At 32.0% G+C, this 21313-nt stretch overlaps 1 protein-coding gene and 1 pseudogene across 9 annotated transcripts in view; both read left to right on the forward strand.

Annotated features, from left to right (window-relative positions):
• Nucleotides 1-35: 35 nt before the first annotated feature.
• The window catches only part of LOC111634305 (armadillo repeat-containing protein 1-like), a 37332-nt gene continuing 16054 nt past the window's right edge, over nt 36-21313 (forward strand). The window contains exons 1-4 of one of the 9 annotated variants that reach the window (XM_023379047.1): nt 85-159; nt 231-358; nt 7574-7680; nt 13914-13988. In XM_023379047.1, coding sequence (XP_023234815.1) covers nt 7588-7680; nt 13914-13988 — 168 coding nt within the window. In that variant the 5' untranslated portion in view covers nt 85-159; nt 231-358; nt 7574-7587. Of the gene's footprint in view, nt 160-230; nt 359-668; nt 820-7573; nt 7681-13913; nt 13989-19803; nt 19879-21313 lie in introns of those variants that run through there. The other 8 variants (XM_023379044.1, XM_023379043.1, XM_023379046.1 and 5 more) reach the window with 8 other exon arrangements.
• On the forward strand, nt 15581-16610 carry LOC111634307 (annotated as a pseudogene).

Here is a 21313-nt window from a genome sequence, read left to right on the forward strand (position 1 = left end):
CTATTTTTTAATAAGAAATATTTTTAAGGCGTATCGGGTTTTGTTAAGAGACAAGAGAGCGGTTTAATTTAAATACAGTAGTATGTTGATTTCTTCGTGAGTTATGGCGATTATTTAGCAAAGTGAGCGTCGAATTTTGTAATTTAAATTTTTATTTCAGTAAGTTTTGTATATTTTTAGTTATAGGAATATCTTAATTAAATTTATCTTTTGTTAACGTCGTTTATTAGATTTTAACAGCAACACTTTCATTCCAAAGTTGGCTTAGCGAATGAGACGTTTTGTTAGAAGTTACTTTCGGCTACTTGAAGCATCTTCCACTCAGCCAATGGGCGAGTTCAATAGAAAAAGTGGCTAAGTAAGCAAACCAATTGCACAATTCATTTCGTTTGAAACAAACTACATCATTGATTTGCTTACGGGACATTGGCTGCGTTTCTTTATGCAGCGAGAGTGCAGCGTAAATTCCAATTTTCAACGCGAGTGTTGAGTGTTGAAGTCAACAATTTGACGTCATCGACGTTCCAACTCGAGTACGAAGTACTTAGTTCCCATAATTCCATTCTCAGCAAGATGGATTCCATTCAAATGTCTTACCAATTACCCACAATTCATTGGAAAGTAGCAGTCAACATATCTGTTGAGTGCTGAGTGTGTTGAGTCAGCGCTGACAACTCAACGTTGAAAAAAGGAACGAATTTTAACGAATGTTGAGATCAGCGTTGAAAATTGGAATGTCCCGTTAGTTAGCTGCTTGTTTCTGAAACTCCTACTATGAAGACTTTTGTCATCTTCTGGATCTATTTGTAACTTTCTAAAGTATTAATTTTTAAAAATTTACTTAATTTAAATTAATTATGCTTGTTAGAAGGTATACATATGCTTCCCTTTGGTCTTGACACGATTTCATTTTTACTCGTGTCAGTCGGGATGTATTCTTTGATGTTGAACGTTGGAAGTCTTGTGGCAATCCCCGGTAGTTTTTAAGTGTTTCGTTGTAGAGTTTTTTGGTGCTCCGAGCTAAATTGGAATGGCTATCGTGTTGTAAACCTGAACGTAAATGATCACTCTCTTCTGTTGTGTATTTATTGGTATTGGTAGTTCCTGGGACCGGTGCTGGAGTATCTGATGTCCTTGGGCAAAGAAAATTTAGGCTATACAGAGGTCTCTCTGGAAAATTAAAAATATTGCCACCGTTTTGCCAGTTAAAAATTTTTTTTATCACTTTAAATTACTTATTGCCAACAGTTTCACTTACTAATTAATGTCGGGTGCTGGTAGCATTATTAGTTTGGCATCTGGAAAGCAAAACTTGTTGAGCTGTCACTTACATGGAGAGGACCAGACGTTTGGGTCATCGATTCGAACGAAACTTTGTGAGCACGTAGCCTTAAACACAAATGGTTCTTGTCCAAATAATAGGATCCACTTCTGAAGTGTTTCCAAAAATTGGGCCTCTAAAACCTAAGTGTTTTGCTTATAAGTCTTTGGAAATTTCACAGCTCTGTGAAATTCTACTGTGTCTATCACAGTGGTGATAGTCACAGTAGTGTGGATAAGACAGTAGGCCAGAGATTCTCAACCGGTGTGCCACGAGATTTTTGAAGTATACCACCACTGCAAATATTCTTACATAAGCAACGTCAGATAAATAATTTAATTGGTTCTACCTTCCTAGGGTGCGTTTGGAAACCAGTAGTTTACTAAGTTGTAATTGGTGTTACCAGTAACTGCCGGTAGTTACTAAGACATTTAGAAAATGTGATCTAAATAACCAACTGCATCATAACAGTGATTTTTAAAACTGTTATGATGTCACCAGTTGACCCGTGGTATTTACTGAAGTAACTGTGTGCTGCCAAATTTTTAAATTATTAAAAGTATACCATGATGAAAAAAAGGTTGAGAATTACTGCACTAGGCAGTGGAGCTACATGATATAGGTTTGAACTTTTGGAATTTTAGCTGAGTTTTGTGTGTAGTTTTTTTTATGTGTAACGTAATTATTTTATTCTTTTACCATATTGTTAGCATTATTATTACTATTATTATTCCTCAGGTTTAAAGCTTAATAGATTAAAAATCGTGATGTCATTAGCAAAAACAAATCTCTAGATTTAATTCTTTTATGTTGTTAAAAAAATTTTTTTGTTTCTTCATATTTATTTTCAGATGTGGTGGTATTGTGATGTCTGAAGTGCAACAAACATGATGAAATTGCCCATAATATTAACAATTAAAAACAAAATGCTGCAACTACACTACCTATTATCATATCATTGTCTTTTCCTTTATATTCAGTAATGTCTGAAGCTTATTTTCTTGTAAGGACGTATGTAATCATGAGTGAAAATATGTGAAAATAAATGTGAAGAAATAAGTTATATTTAATGATGTAAAAAGACTTAAATCTACAGCAGTTTTTCTGAACGGGGGTGTATTTCCATGTTGAGGGGGCGATTAGTAACAATTTATATTTTGGGGGGCAAAAAACAATTTTCTGGGCGATATAGTAAAACATTATATTAAGAATAATTAGATATTTTATTCATTATATCGTACAATAATTAAACAAATAACATTATACTAGTCACTAGTCTATTCAATGCAGTACGAATTTGGTGTTAGCCTTGTCCCTCGGCATTGGAATTTTGTAGTGAAGGGGGGCGATACTACCGTACGTAATAGTTTTATTGAAGGGGGCGATGATTCGTTAGAGGTTGAGAAACACTGATCTATAGAGACTCATTTTTACTAAACAGGAAATAATGTCACAATTTTTTATCTCTTGTTTTATAAGCTTTAAATGTGAGGAATAATAATAGTAATAATAATGTAAACAATATGGTAAAATAGTTGTTACACGTAAAAAATAAAAAACACAAAACTGAACTAAAATTCCATAGGTTTGAACCTACATCGTATAGCTCCACTGCATAGTCATATCCAAACTGCTATCACAACTCAGAGCTGTGAAATTTTCAGACTTTGCAAATTTCAGAGAAATTTAGTGTTTCGCTTATGTGAAACACTCAATTTTTAGAGGCTCAATTTTGGAAATGCTTGAGAAGTGGATCCTATTACTTGGACATGGAACTGTTTAAGGCTACATGCTTGCCAATTTTTTTTCAAATAGGAGATCTGAAGTCTGGCCCTCTCATTGATAGCAATAGGAATGATTTTTGAATAATTTTGAATAACACATTTGATCACAATGTTTAAACAGTATTTCACAGGTTCTGTCATGTTAAAATGTTTGTTTTAGTCTACTGAAACAAGATAGATGAAGCCGATCTGATAGCATGTTCCACAAAAGTGAACCAAATATTAACTTTGTTTAAAATAAATTTTATAAATTTTTGGAATCAAGTAGTTGTTCAGAAGAATTTTTCACTGAATATACAGTAAGGGATGTGGTTTATAGATTTCAGAGGAACTGGGTACTTTTTACNTACAATAGAGACGATTATTATTTTTAAAAAATTTGTTAGGCTAAACATCGATGAAAATTCAACGCGAAGTTGGTTAATAGCAACATACTAATTGCATGGGATATCCTAATATACTATACTAATAATGTATTTTTTTCATTATCTTCGGTTATCCAATTTTTTCAGTTATCCGACCAACCTGAGTCCCCAATTGAGTCGGATAATCGATGCTCTACTGTACTAGTTTTGGCCATCATAAGTTATGAACTGACTGTACATGAATAAATGAATATATTTTATATCAACTTACAAACTTAATAGGTTACATATTGTGGGTATTTAGCATCTTAAATAAACTTGCAATTAATTCTGCTCTAGTCACATTTTAAATTATATGGATTAACTTTCTTAAATAAGCAATGTATTTGGATATTAACATGTTAACTGCTATCTGATGCACCAGCAGCTGTACTAATTAGAACTGTACAGAGCCATACAATGTGCTGGCAGTTGTAGTAGTTAGGGCCATTCAGAGCCATACGACCACTGGTAGTCAGAGCCAACTTTATAGATGTGCGTGAGAGGCCACCATTAGGATGTAAAACAACATCTTACAAAGCCAGTATTATTTAACCCTGAGTGAAACTACATTCATTATAGCGACATCAAGTGGTTGGATGGCTCTGTACGGCCCTAATTAGTACAGCTGCTGGTGTCAGATAGCGGTTAACATGTTAAGTTGTAAGTTTAAATTCTGATCTGAATAGATGTTCTTCATACATCAAAATTTATTTAAATTAATTCAAACTTACTAATGATTAATACTTTAAATATATGGCAAAATTCTTATTTGCAGTTAAAATATTTCTATTTTTCTAAAACTGCCTAAATATCACAATTATAATACAATAAATTTTGATGATTTTTGAAATCTTGATTTTCTGTAAAAATTTTTGATGATATTGAATTATGAACATCATAATAATTATTCAGTATGTATAATGAATAAGGATGATCAGTAACCATAATACTGAAACATAAATCCTTAATTTATGTTAAATAACTACTACTGAAAATATATAAAAGATATTAAAATGTTGAAAACTAATGCATTCCTTTATTTAAATGTAATATTTATCCATAGAAAGAGATGGCAAAAAGTAATTTTGTGTTTAAATATTCTAGAGCACGGGTTCCCAACCTATGGGTCGCGACCCCAGAAGGGGGTCGCGACGAGTTTTCTGTGGGGTCGCCAACTTATGCAGTAAACTAAAACAAAATCTTCACTATAATGCAATATTTATTTTTAATGGTGTCTTAAAGTTTGAATAATTTCATATATTTTTAAAAAATTAAAATAAGTGTAATCTGGGTAGGCTATTCTGTCACAGTTGGTTGAAACATGTGTTGAGAGTTTTGAGAGGAATAAATTAAATGTTGAGAATGACATGAGGTTGGCGTTAACAAAATCTCACCTGCAAATTTTGAGGCTAGTTAATGAAATGAATTATAATACATGCAATTTCAACCATCTCATTAAATTAATTATTAAACATAATTTAAAAGAAAATTATACTAAAAAACTAATTTCATTGTCTTTCTAATTACCTTATTAAAAATACCTTTTTCAATTGTATTGAGGTCGCGGGTCACTTGGCTTTTATAAAAAGGGGGTCGCCACCCGAAAAAGGTTGGGAACCATTGGCTTACTGTGATCGTAAATGAAAATGTTCAGTTCCCTTTTGCACATACGTATAGACATGTGCAAAATGGATTGAACAGATCATAATCTCGAATATATAATGTCTGGCAGACACACAAAAGTCCTAACATAAGCACTTCACTACTATAGTGGAGCATGCTAAAAAGATCAAAATGAAAAATTTTTGGAAAAAACTACAAAAATTTCTGCATCACTGCAAAAAATTTTCCAAATTTTCTGTCAATTGATTAAAAAGAAATCCCCAATCTTTAAATGCTGGGCAGCACTGCATAAAAACTGCCTTCAGTTTTCAATGTTACTTCCTACTTTTCTCAAATTTGTTGCATGATGTCATGAAATTGCTAGGTGCAGAGGAGCTAGACATTCTGCTCCTCTGCTTCAACTTTGCTTGGCAAGAATTAACTGATAAATGCACAAACGAAGTGTGGAAGAAGTTATGGCTGAAGGTATCCAAGAATTCTCAACGAGAAGAGTCTATCGCTGTGTCGTTAGCTTGATCAAACTCGATCTAATCGATATAACAGGACTAAGAGATAAAGACAAGCAGGATATTGAGGAGTTATAGCAGGTTTCTGGTGAAAGCCTTACCAATGACAACCTTCAAGAACTGGCAGAACATGGAATTCATGTGGAACTGGAAAGTAGATTCTGAAAATGAAGAACCAAAATATTTCTCTACAGATTTCCTTAGTAAAAGTTCAGTAAGATAATCAAAATTGTTGATCAAATTGTAGCGAATGATCTGGAGTGCTAAAGCAAAACAAGAAGTTTTGGATGCAATCTTCTGCTACTGACATTTGCTTAAGGAAAGAAAAAAGCAACAAATGAAATTTTCATGACTTTATTGCAAAAGAACAAGAATTTCAGAAAAGTCAGGACCTTCGTCGCAAAAAATGAACTTTACATTTCTGTGTGCATATGCTTGTGTGTTATTTNATGTACACACAATGTAAAACATATACTGTAACAAACACAGAAAAACGCCATGGACGGTGAGTCACTGACGAGTCGGGACAAGTTTCTCGACTCCGACCACGGTCGGATTAACCGGAGTGACGGACTAGCCGAGGGCGGACTAGAGAGGTTTTACTGTATGTTTGTTTGGTGCAATTTTGGAAAAAAGTACATCATCATGGATGCAATAAGCAATATCGGCTTCGCTTGGCAAGAATTAACTGATAAATGTACAGACAAAGTGTGGAAGAAGTTATGGCTGAAGGTATCCAAGAATTCTCAATGAGAATAGCCTATCTCTGTATCGTTAGGTTGATCAAACTCAGCCTAATCGATACAACAGGACTAGAAGATATAGACAAACAGGATATTGAGGAGTTACCCCAGATAGAGTTACCTTGGCGAGAGTCTTATCAACAACAACCTTCAAGAACTGGCAGAACAAGGAATCCATGTAGAACTGGAAAATAGTGATTCTGAAAATGAAGAACCCAAAAAATTTCTCTACAGATTGTCTTAGTAAAAGTTTGGTAATGATAACCAAAATCATTGATAAAATTGTAGCAAATGATCCAGATTTTGAAAGGAGTGCAAAAGCAAAACAAGGCATTTTGGATGCGATCTTCTGCTACCGACATTTGCTTAAGGAAAGAAACAAGCGACAAATGAAACTTCATGACTTTATTGCAAAAAAACAAGAATTTCAGAAAAGTCAGGACCTTCGTCACAAAAAATGAACTAATTAATATATTATTATACATTTTTGTGTGCATATGTGTGTGTTATTTAACATATTATTATACAAATTAATATAAAAATAACTTAAAATTAAAGTTGTTTATTTTTGGTTGCATGTTTCCCTATCACTATTTATTCTATGTTAAAATGACCTTGTAACACTATTTCGCTTAGTGCTTTGTTGTCTAGGAATGCATCCCCCGCATTAAGCAGGGTCTTGCTGTATATTATTGTGCTGTTCCTTTTGAAGGTTTTGTGTAGTTTTTTAATTGTAACATGTTTTTACAGCAAGGTACAATTATGTAACAAAGCCTACTCTGTGTAATAATATCACAGGGATAATATTAGAATAGAATATCAACTCTTCTAATAATTAGCTGTCCTGAAATGCAAATTTGAGATTTTCAATTTAAGGATTACAAGATGTCGGCAGTTGCCCAATAATATCAATCTTATGTTTTCAGTTGTCATATGTCATAAATGCATACTGACAACTGACAGTATGCTTTTTTTTTTAATAGGAGAAAGAGCACTAATATATATGTAATATCAATGATTATTATCCAAGTTTGATCAAATATTCTTAAATTTTAAGCTTTGCTAAAATTTTAGAGAGAAATATAGAATTAATGACAATATAATATTAAAAAACATGTTGAACTTGAATTTTAATAAATTTTTAGATGATCAGAAAATAGATATAACTATTTAATTATTTTCACTTTAGTTTATATTATTACAATGGCCAATGATCTGAGTGCGGAAACACTTGCTGTTGTGCAAAAGTATAAGAAATTGTCTGCAAATCCACAGAATCATGAAAGTTTATGCCAGGTAAGTTATACTATAAAAAAGAACATTGTACTTTTTTAATTGAAGCATTTAAACAAACTAATTATAAAAATGCTAGAAAGATATTTATTTAAAAATTTAATAATTCTAATCACAAGAGAATTTTTTATTAAACTTTGAAGAAACTGAATTAAAGTTGTGTTATTTCACCTATTTTTTTAATGTAAAATACCATACTGTAGTCCTAGGTTATTTCTGGCCATTACTGGCCTCTACTATTGGAACAAATGTTGGAGGATTTTAAAGCTGTTTGTAAGAAAGAACTTGTAATGAAACCAAACAATTTCTGATATAAATCCGGCAATAATTTGGTTTTATTATAAAAATATTGGGAGTTGAGATGTTTATATATGCACCATTGACAAAACTTGTTTTGTTATTTTGATTCATCTCCATCTTTTTGATGCAAATTTTGATTTTACCATGTAAAATTGCACTAAAAAGATAAATTGCTTTCATTTTTTATATAATTCATTAGTTATTAAAATATTTTTATAATGAAATCTGATTAAAGTTAAGGATTTTAGACTGAAGAACAGTAACTTTAGTGGAAAAGTAGATTTTTATGAAATTTCATAGGCTAAATAGATAGTGTAAACGTTATATTCTCTAGCGCAGTTGTTCCCATTGATTCTAAAATTGTTCCTTTGTGCAGCATTATAAAAGAAAATATAAATTTTTATTTAAAGATGATGGAATTATATATTTTCCTGTTACTGCTTGTTATGGAAATCAAATCTTGTTAAACTTCTTAATTGGGAATGTTTTAGATTTGCTTCAGTCAGTAATGGTTGTGAAGTTCTTTGGTAGATTATCTTGATCCAATTTTAAGCAATTTGTATTTTTATATGGAGTGACAGATACTACTAACAAAAAGGGGGTTTCCTTGGGGTTACCTGCATCTGGAGACATAGTGGAAGTAGTATTCTAATTGAATGCCATGCATTTGGAAGTTCGGACAGGGCATCAAAGTTGTATTGTGATATGTAGACATCTTTATTTCTCCAAATCATAAATATGCTGTAAGTGAATTCATTTGCACTGTTATAAAAATCCCATAGGGGTTGTTTTGTCATTAAAGAAAGCTTTAGTAGTGTTAATAATTTTGACTTGACAGTTTTATAAAAGTGGATGACAGCAGCACACTAAGGTTTTTGGAAAGTTATCAAAGGACTCTTGTATACACTAGAGATCTCATGACAGTGTACAACACAAGCTAGTTGCCACTAGACTCTTATTAGAAGAGCCTTTAGCCACTCTATGACAGCAGACAGGATTGACAAATTAGGATTATGGCACCAAATTATGGTTTCCCTAGAGGTATTGTAGATACTGTCTGTCATTAGCACTACCTACAATAAGAACAAAAAGAAGTTGGAAATCAATAGGGATTAGTGCAACATGCTTTTAGTTACTGGCAAGAACGCAGCTTCTTCATTAGTAGCACCATATGCTAGGGAAAAATATGTTCAGTTTAGGAGTTATAAATCAATCACAGTCACAAACATACTCTACTCTGATATAGTCCATACATTTTCTAAATCTGGAGTTTGTTCTGAAGTTGAGCAAAAGAGGAGGAAATTTTACTACATAGGCTCCACAAGATTGGTGTCTAAAAAAATGAAGGAACATTGGTGCTCAGTTAGCCTAACCCAGTTTGGGGCCTGTACCTCTATTGCAAAATGGTTCTATGATTGGAAGTAAGTTTTCTGGAATAAACTTATTATAGAAATGTCAGTGTTTCCTATCAAGATACTTGAGCAGGTATATATTTATTGCCTTTCCAAATATCTAACAATAATTTAATGCTAATGATGCTGTGCTTCTCAATAATTAGAAACCTGCATGGACACTAAGGACTTTGTTCATATAACCACTAGGTTCATATGGACACTAGGTTATTAGAACTATAACATTTGATACATGTTATATCCTTCTTTCACATAGTTTATTTTCATCTTTGTATGTTAGTTAGTTTTCCATTTCAAAATATGCTTGTGTCTTTTAAATTATTTAAAAAGAAAAAGTTTTTTAGCATATTTATTCTTCTAGAACAGTTGATATTGAACTTTAAAAGTTTACTATCATTATTGGTTGAAGCTGACCTGAAGAGGATCAAAGACATTCCCAATTAAGATTAACAGGCTTTTTAACTTCTATAACAAACAGAAACAGATATTGATAATGGTGCCAAGATTCAAAGACTATAACAGAATAGTATGTTTAGAAAAAAAAAAGAATTACAAAATTAGATTTAATAATGACATGAATGTGAAATTTGTGTTTTTTTTTTTAAGTTTACTATCATAGATTTTTATTAGCTTATGTTTTTGAATTTAAAAAATTGATAATGACATAATATCAAGCTAAGTCTCTCTGGTGGAAAACTGAAGCAATATCATTGTTGTTTTAAATTATACTAGCAGTATAACGCTTTTCTTTTTCACTAGACTTATTAGTATGCATTTCGGACAATCTGAAATGCATACTCTTCAGGGAAATAAAGATATGATTTTCTAAAGTTTGTCCTCTCTCTCTGACTGATGGTGTAATAAGTCTAGCAAAAAAGAAAAACTGTTATAGTGCTAGTATAATTGAACACAAGACTAGACAAGAAAAGTATTGCAGGAATATTGTTTTACTGATAGAAGTTCAATCCAAGCTTTATGACTGTCAGCATTTTTTGAGTGTGTCTTAATCTGTCAGGAGTTGTGTTCTGATAGTGTTTGTGCACTCTTGCAACAGCTTTAATATGATCTTGAACTAAGGTGGAAAATTAACTGGAGTAATATATCTATATTTAATATATTTAAAAAAATGACTGATAGCAAAATATTACTGGTTTTAATATTAAGTAAAATTAAAGAAAAAACCTTCTAAAGAGCTGGGTTTTTTAATGGTCTGTGTTTAATTTTTTTTCTACAATTATTTCTAGAGAAATATTTGTTGAAAGGACAATTGCTACTATTGTTTTATACTGTATACTTTCTGTTGATTCTTAATTACACCCAGATGGATGTATTAAAATCAACTATTTTTATAGTATTGTTACTAAAATACTTATAGACAGCTATGTTAATATTTCTTGCTTATGTTAGAACAAAATTAGCAATAATTTAACTTCTCTGGTCCCATTAAAACTAACCAGATTTTATTATAAAAAGATTGTATAATTCAAAGAAATTTATGAGAATGATAATGGCTTTAATAATTTTTTCAGTATACAATTTCATTTGTGTAGGTATAATTTTTATTATTTCATTATTTTAGATATTATGATTTTTTGTGTTCAATTGTGAATCTGTGCTTGTTTATATATGTTTTGGAGTTGAAGGCAAGTTTGTAATGTGTTATGTTTTTTCATTGGTCTAAACATAAATTTCATATAATATCTTAAAAATATTTCTGAAATAACCACTTTGTTGTTGTTATGTTTGTATTGATGCATATAATTTGATATCAGTGCAGGAAAGCCTCATTAATTCGAAATCCCTTTAGTTCATAACTGTACTTTGTCCCCATTGGGGATATAGAGAATTACACGTTAAGGAATTTGGCTACTTCCTAATTTGAAGTGAAAATTCTGTCCGAACTGCAATATGTGTATGTTAACTTGTTTGTTTAGATCAGGGGTCGCCAAACTTTTTTGATCGTCAATCTCCTACAACTTTTCGAAACCTCACATCGACCCCCACCAAAAAGTTTGTGTTACAAGCAAAAAAAAAAGCTCTTACTATTTTATTATATATCTTTTAATTTTACATTTTTTACATTTATTATACATATGTTAATAATAATTTTTGTAACTGACAATCAATGAGACGGATAAGCTTGATAATCCTTAGCAAGATTAGCAATATTCGGTTCAAAATTTGTAAGTTTTAGTCTTTTCATTGACCTCCCAATAATGTTATATCAACCCCTGGGGGTCGATATAGACCACTTTGGTGACCCCTGGTTTAGATCAAAATGCCTCCTATAAGAGAACAATTGACCAAGAACAACTCTAATCTAGTCAATGTGGCTTTGCTTTTACAGTAATATGTTTTTTAGTGTCACCTTATCCATGGACTATCGTTCTTTTCACTTATCTCATAAAATAGGGCTGGTTTTTGGAATGGCAAGATTGTGCTAAGAGTAGCAAATTGAGATATTTGTAGGGTTCTAGGCTACTACGAGGGCAGGCTGAAAAGTAATGCACACATGCTTGTAGAACACGAACAAAAACAAATAGCAAGATCGGGCAAAAAGTACATGAAAAATAGTACACGAAAATTATTATTTTCGTGAACTATTAGTACTTAAGTATGTAAATTTTCTCTTCTTGCCTTCTGTCGATACACGTGGTCCTTCTCGAAACTTGTTTCAATGTTGCCAGATCGTGACGCTTCTGCTTCTGATGTTGCCAAATGTTTTTCCCTTATTCCATACTTGCTTTATTCTTCATAAGTGCTTAGCACCATATAAGGAAATTTATAAAGACCTTTTAACTAGAAGCAAGCAATCTAAAATTACATACATTTTGCAAAAGGTAAAGCATGGATCTGAAGATAATGCAGAAAAATGCTCAGAGGATAAGGATAACTTGCCAAAAAGAAAACGCTCTCGGTTAATTAATAGTGTTTTTAGTGATGACGAAGAAAACATTGTTTAATTTATATTAATATGTATCACTTAAAAAAATTTTAATGAAGATATACTAGCATGTTTTTTAATTTTTGGAACCTAACCCTCCTTTTCATATTAGTTCTTTGTTTCGTATAACACGGATTTGCATAACATGGCAATTTTTTGGAACATAACTACCGTGTTATACGGGGGTTACCTGTATTTATTTTTCAACATAGTCACCGTTAAGGCTAACATATTTCTCCCAACGTGTAACAAGTGTTTTCATTCCGTCACTGAAAAATTCTTCCGACTTTTCTTGAATCCAGGACTTGACAGCTGCCTTCACCTCATCATCTGAGGTGTAATGATTACCCTTGAGGTCTCTCTTAAGTAGAGGAAACAAATAAAAATCACAAGGCGCAAGATCGGGAGGAATAAGGAGGGTGTGGAATCGGTTCAAACTTCAGGTTTTGCAAAGCCTCTCCAGTTGCACGCAAGGTATATGGACGAGCATTGTCATGTTGCAAGATTATTGGCACCAGGCTGTCTCTAACATGACAAACTGAACGTCAGAGGTGTTTTAGAATCTGTATGTACTGAGAAGAATTAAACATTGCAACAAGGTGCAATGGTAATTGTCTGTGGCAGTGATCGAACTTCCGCTGCGTGTTTCATCAACAATTATGGTTTTTCCAGGCTCGCAACCACGAAATTTTATTATCCATCAATTTACAATAGACCTGTCAACACCATTGTCACCATAAACAGTCTTTAAACATAATTTTTTCAGCAGTTAAAAATTCAATAACAGCACGCTGTTTAATTGGCATTGACATAGCACCAGAACATGTCTCCAAATTTCCACTTCTCAAAATATACTGAATGAACGCAACAACGTCAAACTGCACATGCACATAGAGGGGGAATGTTACTTCCATATGCCACCTGGCACGCTTCTGAAAATCATTTCGTTTGTGCTCTACAAGCATGTTTGCATTACTTTTCAGCCTGCCCTCGTACATTTGGGTACTTTTAGGGTCACTTTTAAAATAACTTGGGTTATGTTTACAGTAATTCTGCTTTACTTTTTATTAAACCTATCTGGCAACCTATGATGTTCTCACCAGATACATGCTGTCTACCTTCATATTTATTTTATTATTATTAATTAACAAAAATAGCATTCTCTATGCATAACTGTATATCATTTGCATAAGTGATGTAATTTATTAATTACTTCACTTATGTGACACTTGGCATATTGTACAGATACATGTAAATCTTTGATAATTCGAAGTCATAAATTTTTTTTCTCTTGAATTTCGAACTAACAAGGATTTCCTGTAATAATTTATAATTATGACATTAATCTTAATACTTTTTTCATTATATATATAACAAAATAAATATGTATTAAAAGAAACTAGATTTGAATGTTAATAATTTTTAATGTTTTAACTTTTTGTTAAATATTTTTGTTTTTATAAACTGAAAATTAAAGTTAATTGTGTTTTAGGTTTTAATAAATTTTACAATTTAAAAACATTCTTTTTGTATAAATACATAATTACTATTTAATAATTACAATTCTTATTTTATTTTAGGATAAAACTTGTCTTCAATTTTTAGTTTATGTATTGCATGATGAAAGTGAAATAGTTGTATCTGAAGCACTAGAAGTAAGAAAAATTAGATGATTTTTTTTTCCTTTTAATGTTTTTAAATAAATCAGGATTCTGTAAAAATATTGTATATATTTTTTCAAGTTTAACTTTAGTTTTAGATATGTAAATTTTTCATGTTATGTAAATATAACATTTTCATTTTTCTTTCAAATTATCAAGACTACTTTCAAATATTCAATGTAGTAAGGTTCACTGCTCTCAAAGACCTGGGATTGAATCTGGGTGGTGAATAATCTCTGGAATTTTTTTGTGTGTGGTCTGTTTTGGATATGGTAGGCTTTATTCCTCATCACCCAGCTGCCCCATTGTGGACCAAATTGAAACCGTAATGGACCTGAAAAGAAGTCTTCTCGGGACTCACGGTCCATAAAAATCAATATTAATATATAAAAAGTTTTGTTGTAAATTCTAGAAATTATTTTATTAATTTTTAGAATTTACAACAAAATTTTTTTGAATTTTTTACCAATCCCATTGTTTTAAATTTTGTGAAACAATGGAATTAAGACAAAACAGAACCCAAGTGACAATAAAGCTAAAGGATTACAAAAAGTATAACTGGGAATAAACTAAGCAAGAAAGAAAACCTTTATGTTTTGTGTGCCATGAGGGAGAGAAACTGCAAGAGCCTTGCTGAGGGATATGAATGAAAGTAAGTGATGGTACATTATACAGTACTTGTCTGAATGAATTGCTGTGGTGTGCATGGCAAATTGTATCCTTCCAAAATTGCTGCTCTACTTAAGCCATTCCTAATGTTAGTGTACTGTACCTATCACAGTAAAAAATTAAGTACAGTGGGTGATCGGTTAACGAACACTTTCGGGAAAGATTTTTATGATCAGACAACAAACACATGTTCGGTTAACTAACACTTTACTGAATAAACATAAAAAGAAGCGACAGAAAATAACGAAAACCGATTGATTTTCCCGTGTCTTCAGGTAACAATTCGAAACCTTTCAGAGCGAGGGAGATGTCAACATCGATGTCAACCCGATACCGATTGGATAGTATAATATTTCTCTGAATTTTGAAACTCTTCCTTGTAATTCCAGCTTTTTGTTTACCTTTCTGACAAATAATTTTTTATAGTATTTGCGAGACTGTCGGACATGCACTTGTTAAGTTTTGCATCGGGGTTTATTTACGAAAGGTGAAAGAAGTTTAACTGTCTCATCAGATATTCGTTAACGTTTTAATACCAAATTTCGAATTTCATCTGGGCCTTGCATTTAAGTAATTTTTTGTGGGCTAGTTGATTTCTGTTCTCTGAATTTTTGTGAGTGCTTTTCTGAACTTTTTATTTCAAACAGAAATTGATAATATTATGGAGCCTAAAAAGAAGAGTGTCAAGAACTGTGCTCACCATAGAAACCAAGCAAGAGATAGTAGCCAAACTAGAGTGGGCAGAAGATGTCTGATGTTGCTAGGCAGTATGGCTTGAACAGGTCTACAGTAGGCACAATCTTAGCTAAGAAAGATATAATGAAGAAGACTCAGAGCTAAAAGAGTAACAAAAATCACATTCTGAGAAACAAAGATGTTCCATCCATGAAAAATGGAGAGATTGCTTTTAATTTGGATAAAAGAAAGGGAAATGAAAAGAGTTGTAACTAGTATGACTATCATTCAAGAGAAAGCTAGAGAAATTTTTAAAGACTAAAGAAACAAACTCCACATTCGTCACACAAGGAGATAGAATTCAAAGCTATTACTGGATGGTTTTCAATGTTTAGACGGAGAACTGGCATTAAATATGTGGTTATTCACAATGAGTCTGCTAGTGCGGATAAAGAAGAAGCTGAGAAGTTCTATCTCAAATTTGAAGAATTCATTAAAAAAGAAGGATATTGTCCACAACAAATTTTCAATTGTGATGAAACTGGTTTATTTTGGAAGCGCATGCCGAGCCATACCTACATTACAAAAGAAGAGAAAAATATTCCTGGGCATAAACCCATGAAAGACAAATTGATGTTACTTTTGGGAACTAATGCTAGCGGTGATATGAAGCTTATCCTGCTTCTTGTCTATCACTATGAGAACCCTAGAGCATTCAAAAAAATTCCATAATTACAGAAAACCTGCCAGTGATGTGGAGATCAAATAAAAGGGCATGGGTCATGCAGGCACTTTTCAAAGAATGGCTGTTTGAAGTTTGTGCTCCAAGCATCAAAGATTACCTTCAGACCGATGAATTGCCATTAAAAGCACTGTTGCTACTGGACAATGTACCAGGACACCCAAAAGACCTTGAAGATAATTTGCTAGAAGACTTTCCCTGGCTGACAGTTCAGTTTCTACCTCCAAATACCACTTCGTTGATTCAACCAATGGATCAAGAGGCTATTGCAGGTTTCAAGGAATTGTACATTTGAGCACTGTTTCTTCGGTGTTTTGAAGCATTCCAGTTCTCCTCAACGATGACATTAAAAACGTTTTGGAAAGAAAAAGTTGATATTCTTGAAGCTATATAGCTCATTCAAAAGGCATGGTCAGAAGTCACTCAACGACAATTGAATTCTGCTTGGCGAAAGCTGTGTCCCTCCTGCATTCAGGGAGAGAGAGATGATGTCCCTGAAATAATGGATGAAATTGTGACAACTGCTAGAGATCTGGAATTGGAAGTGAATAAAGATGATATTGAAGAGCTCATAATGGAACCTGAAACTGATCTGACGACAGAAGAACACCAACAAACTCAGCGAGATGTGTTTTCTTCTGAAAAAGAAGAAGATGAAAAAGGATCAATGTCAACATCTGCTATTAAAGAACTCTTGAAGAAGTGGGAGGATGTCAGAACAACAGTCTTAGAATGGCATCCAAACCAAGTTGAGGTTAATAGGCTTGGGAATCTCTATGATGACAATGCTATTAATTACTTCCGAAAAATCCCGAAAAAGAGAGAAAAGCAATCAATATTGGACAGATTCTTTAACCCCTACAAACGGAAAAAACATAACTAATAAAAATGCAAGACTGTGTATACATGTATTTTTATTATTACACATAAATAAACGTAGTAGAAAGAATATATTTTTTTATTTTTTGGAGTCTCCTTAACAAAAATTAATCAAATTCCCATAAAAACCTATGGTAAATCGATAATTGGTTAACGAACAAAGTCTTGGAACAGATTAACCGATCACCCACTGTATATTGGTCTAAATTGTTATTGGTATTGTTGCAGTGGGGATGGTATATATTGTCTTCAAGGCATTGACAAATATGATGTATAAAAAAAAAACAACAAAAATTAAATCTATAAAGGTATGGTTTTTATCCGATTATGACAATGCGACACATGGGAGATCTGTTGAGGGTGAATGCCTCCCAGGAGGTCTTTTATGGGAAATTAGCTCCTATTTACATATTACTAAGATGAAGAAAATCTGGAAAACTATGGCCAGCTTGTTGGCAAGGTGTGAATCCATGACCAACTACCAGTGTTTGGTGGTTTCATCCACTCACCCACTGGTGGGCCCATAGGTCTTTAAAGCCTTTGACTTCAAGTATGAATATTGTGAATAAAATTATCATCATTATATTTGATACGAATAAATTTAATCTGAAAAAGAAAAAAATGTATAAAAACGGTATTATTTTACAATAACAGTGCTTAAGAATTTAACAATTAACTTTTTAAAACTCATTTTCATAACTGTTTTTAACTTTCTTCAATTGAATTCTTCATTCAAACCAATTTATATAAGGAACATGTTTAGTGACATATACAAAATTATTAACATATAGTATGAATAGAAGGAAAGGATATCTGTGTAAATTATTTATTGAACTTTTGTTACATTTGTTCATTCCTAAGATTAAAAAACGTAATTTTATAATTCTTACCATATATTGCAAGAAACTTTGTTGTTACTTTTAAACATTTTAAATTGACAATAACATTAGGGCATAAGGAGTGTTCATAAGACATTTCATATAAATCCTTCTTTTGCCATCCATTAGGCATTTGGAAATTCATGGCATTTTTTNCCGAATGTTTTTCCCTTATTCCATACTTGCTTTATTCTTCATAAGTGCTTAGCACCATATAAGGAAATTTATAAAGACCTTTTAACTAGAAGCAAGCAATCTAAAATTACATACATTTTGCAAAAGGTAAAGCATGGATCTGAAGATAATGCAGAAAAATGCTCAGAGGATAAGGGTAACTTGCCAAAAAGAAAACGCTATCGGTTAATTAATAGTGTTTTTAGTGATGACGAAGAAAACATTGTTTAATTTATATTAATATGTATCACTTAAAAAAATTTTAATGAAGATATACTAGCATGTTTTTTAATTTTTGGAACCTAACCCTCCTTTTCATATTAGTTCTTTGTTTCGTATAACACGGATTTGCATAACATGGCAATTTTTTGGAACATAACTACCGTGTTATACGGGGGTTACCTGTATTTATTTTTCAACATAGTCACCGTTAAGGCTAACATATTTCTCCCAACGTGTAACAAGTGTTTTCATTCCGTCACTGAAAAATTCTTCCGACTTTTCTTGAATCCAGGACTTGACAGCTGCCTTCACCTCATCATCTGAGGTGTAATGATTACCCTTGAGGTCTCTCTTAAGTAGAGGAAACAAATAAAAATCACAAGGCGCAAGATCGGGAGGAATAAGGAGGGTGTGGAATCGGTTCAAACTTCAGGTTTTGCAAAGCCTCTCCAGTTGCACGCAAGGTATATGGACGAGCATTGTCATGTTGCAAGATTATTGGCACCAGGCTGTCTCTAACATGACAAACTGAACGTCAGAGGTGTTTTAGAATCTGTATGTACTGAGAAGAATTAAACATTGCAACAAGGTGCAATGGTAATTGTCTGTGGCAGTGATCGAACTTCCGCTGCGTGTTTCATCAACAATTATGGTTTTTCCAGGCTCGCAACCACGAAATTTTATTATCCATCAATTTACAATAGACCTGTCAACACCATTGTCACCATAAACAGTCTTTAAACATAATTTTTTCAGCAGTTAAAAATTCAATAACAGCACGCTGTTTAATTGGCATTGACATAGCACCAGAACATGTCTCCAAATTTCCACTTCTCAAAATATACTGAATGAACGCAACAACGTCAAACTGCACATGCACATAGAGGGGGAATGTTACTTCCATATGCCACCTGGCACGCTTCTGAAAATCATTTCGTTTGTGCTCTACAAGCATGTTTGCATTACTTTTCAGCCTGCCCTCGTACATTTGGGTACTTTTAGGGTCACTTTTAAAATAACTTGGGTTATGTTTACAGTAATTCTGCTTTACTTTTTATTAAACCTATCTGGCAACCTATGATGTTCTCACCAGATACATGCTGTCTACCTTCATATTTATTTTATTATTATTAATTAACAAAAATAGCATTCTCTATGCATAACTGTATATCATTTGCATAAGTGATGTAATTTATTAATTACTTCACTTATGTGACACTTGGCATATTGTACAGATACATGTAAATCTTTGATAATTCGAAGTCATAAATTTTTTTTCTCTTGAATTTCGAACTAACAAGGATTTCCTGTAATAATTTATAATTATGACATTAATCTTAATACTTTTTTCATTATATATATAACAAAATAAATATGTATTAAAAGAAACTAGATTTGAATGTTAATAATTTTTAATGTTTTAACTTTTTGTTAAATATTTTTGTTTTTATAAACTGAAAATTAAAGTTAATTGTGTTTTAGGTTTTAATAAATTTTACAATTTAAAAACATTCTTTTTGTATAAATACATAATTACTATTTAATAATTACAATTCTTATTTTATTTTAGGATAAAACTTGTCTTCAATTTTTAGTTTATGTATTGCATGATGAAAGTGAAATAGTTGTATCTGAAGCACTAGAAGTAAGAAAAATTAGATGATTTTTTTTTCCTTTTAATGTTTTTAAATAAATCAGGATTCTGTAAAAATATTGTATATATTTTTTCAAGTTTAACTTTAGTTTTAGATATGTAAATTTTTCATGTTATGTAAATATAACATTTTCATTTTTCTTTCAAATTATCAAGACTACTTTCAAATATTCAATGTAGTAAGGTTCACTGCTCTCAAAGACCTGGGATTGAATCTGGGTGGTGAATAATCTCTGGAATTTTTTTGTGTGTGGTCTGTTTTGGATATGGTAGGCTTTATTCCTCATCACCCAGCTGCCCCATTGTGGACCAAATTGAAACCGTAATGGACCTGAAAAGAAGTCTTCTCGGGACTCACGGTCCATAAAAATCAATATTAATATATAAAAAGTTTTGTTGTAAATTCTAGAAATTATTTTATTAATTTTTAGAATTTACAACAAAATTTTTTATGAATTTTTTACTGATTCCATTGTTTTAAATTTTGTGAATATTAATATAGTTAATACTGTAATTACATATAAACTGCTCATTTGACAAATCAATTAACTCCATAAAACAAAAAGTAAACAAACTGATAAACAAATATACATTTCTTTTTTAAAATTTAAATAAACATTGTAAAATGTCATTACAGGTGTATTTTTTATCTAATGATATATAAAATAGTAAAATAAGTCATTCTAAGGATATACACATTTTGCATGCTAGCAGAGTTAATTTGCCTGTAAATGGCTCATATGTGCAAAATGCATTGCAAATTTTTTTTCTAATTTTATTCATAGATATTTGATTCATTTGTGTCTAGAATTGTTTGAATTGTAAAATTTCATATTGAATGAAATAATCATATCTTTTGTTGAAAAATTTCAAAATACTTTAATTATAGGCATGGAATTATATTACAGGGTGAGTCAAAATTATGTGAACAGTCTTAATTTTTAATTAAACATTATTAATGAAACATTTTAATTTTGTTTTGTTTCCCAATTGGTTACAACGGATTGTTGTTATGGCCTCCCCAATCTCCAGTGTTCTGGCACTAAATTGTACTGTTGAGTATTGGTTTGAGTGCATTAATTGTGCTGGTGGTCAGGTTGAGACTCTGTATAATGCAAACTTTGAGTAAATGCTTTCTCTCATACAAGGTCTGTTCAAAAAGTATCGGACCTTTGGTCGGCAAAAATAAATTTATTGACTTTGAGGTACAAAACCCTAATCCCCTTCAAAGTAGTCTCATTGGTAATGTATACACTTTTCCCAGCGTTCCTGCCATTGCTGGAAACACTGCTAGAACGCATCTTTTGGAATGGCCATCAGCTGGTCCGTCGCATTCCGCACGATGTCTTCTCTCGACTAAATTCGGGTTCCTTTTAGCGGCATTTTCAGCTTGGGAAATAGCCAAAGGTCACACGGAGCCATGTGG

This window comes from Centruroides sculpturatus, unplaced genomic scaffold, assembly GCF_000671375.1.
Source record: "Centruroides sculpturatus isolate CEXI.00-Female unplaced genomic scaffold, Cexi_2.0 scaffold520, whole genome shotgun sequence".
Lineage (NCBI taxonomy): Eukaryota > Metazoa > Arthropoda > Arachnida > Scorpiones > Buthidae > Centruroides > Centruroides sculpturatus.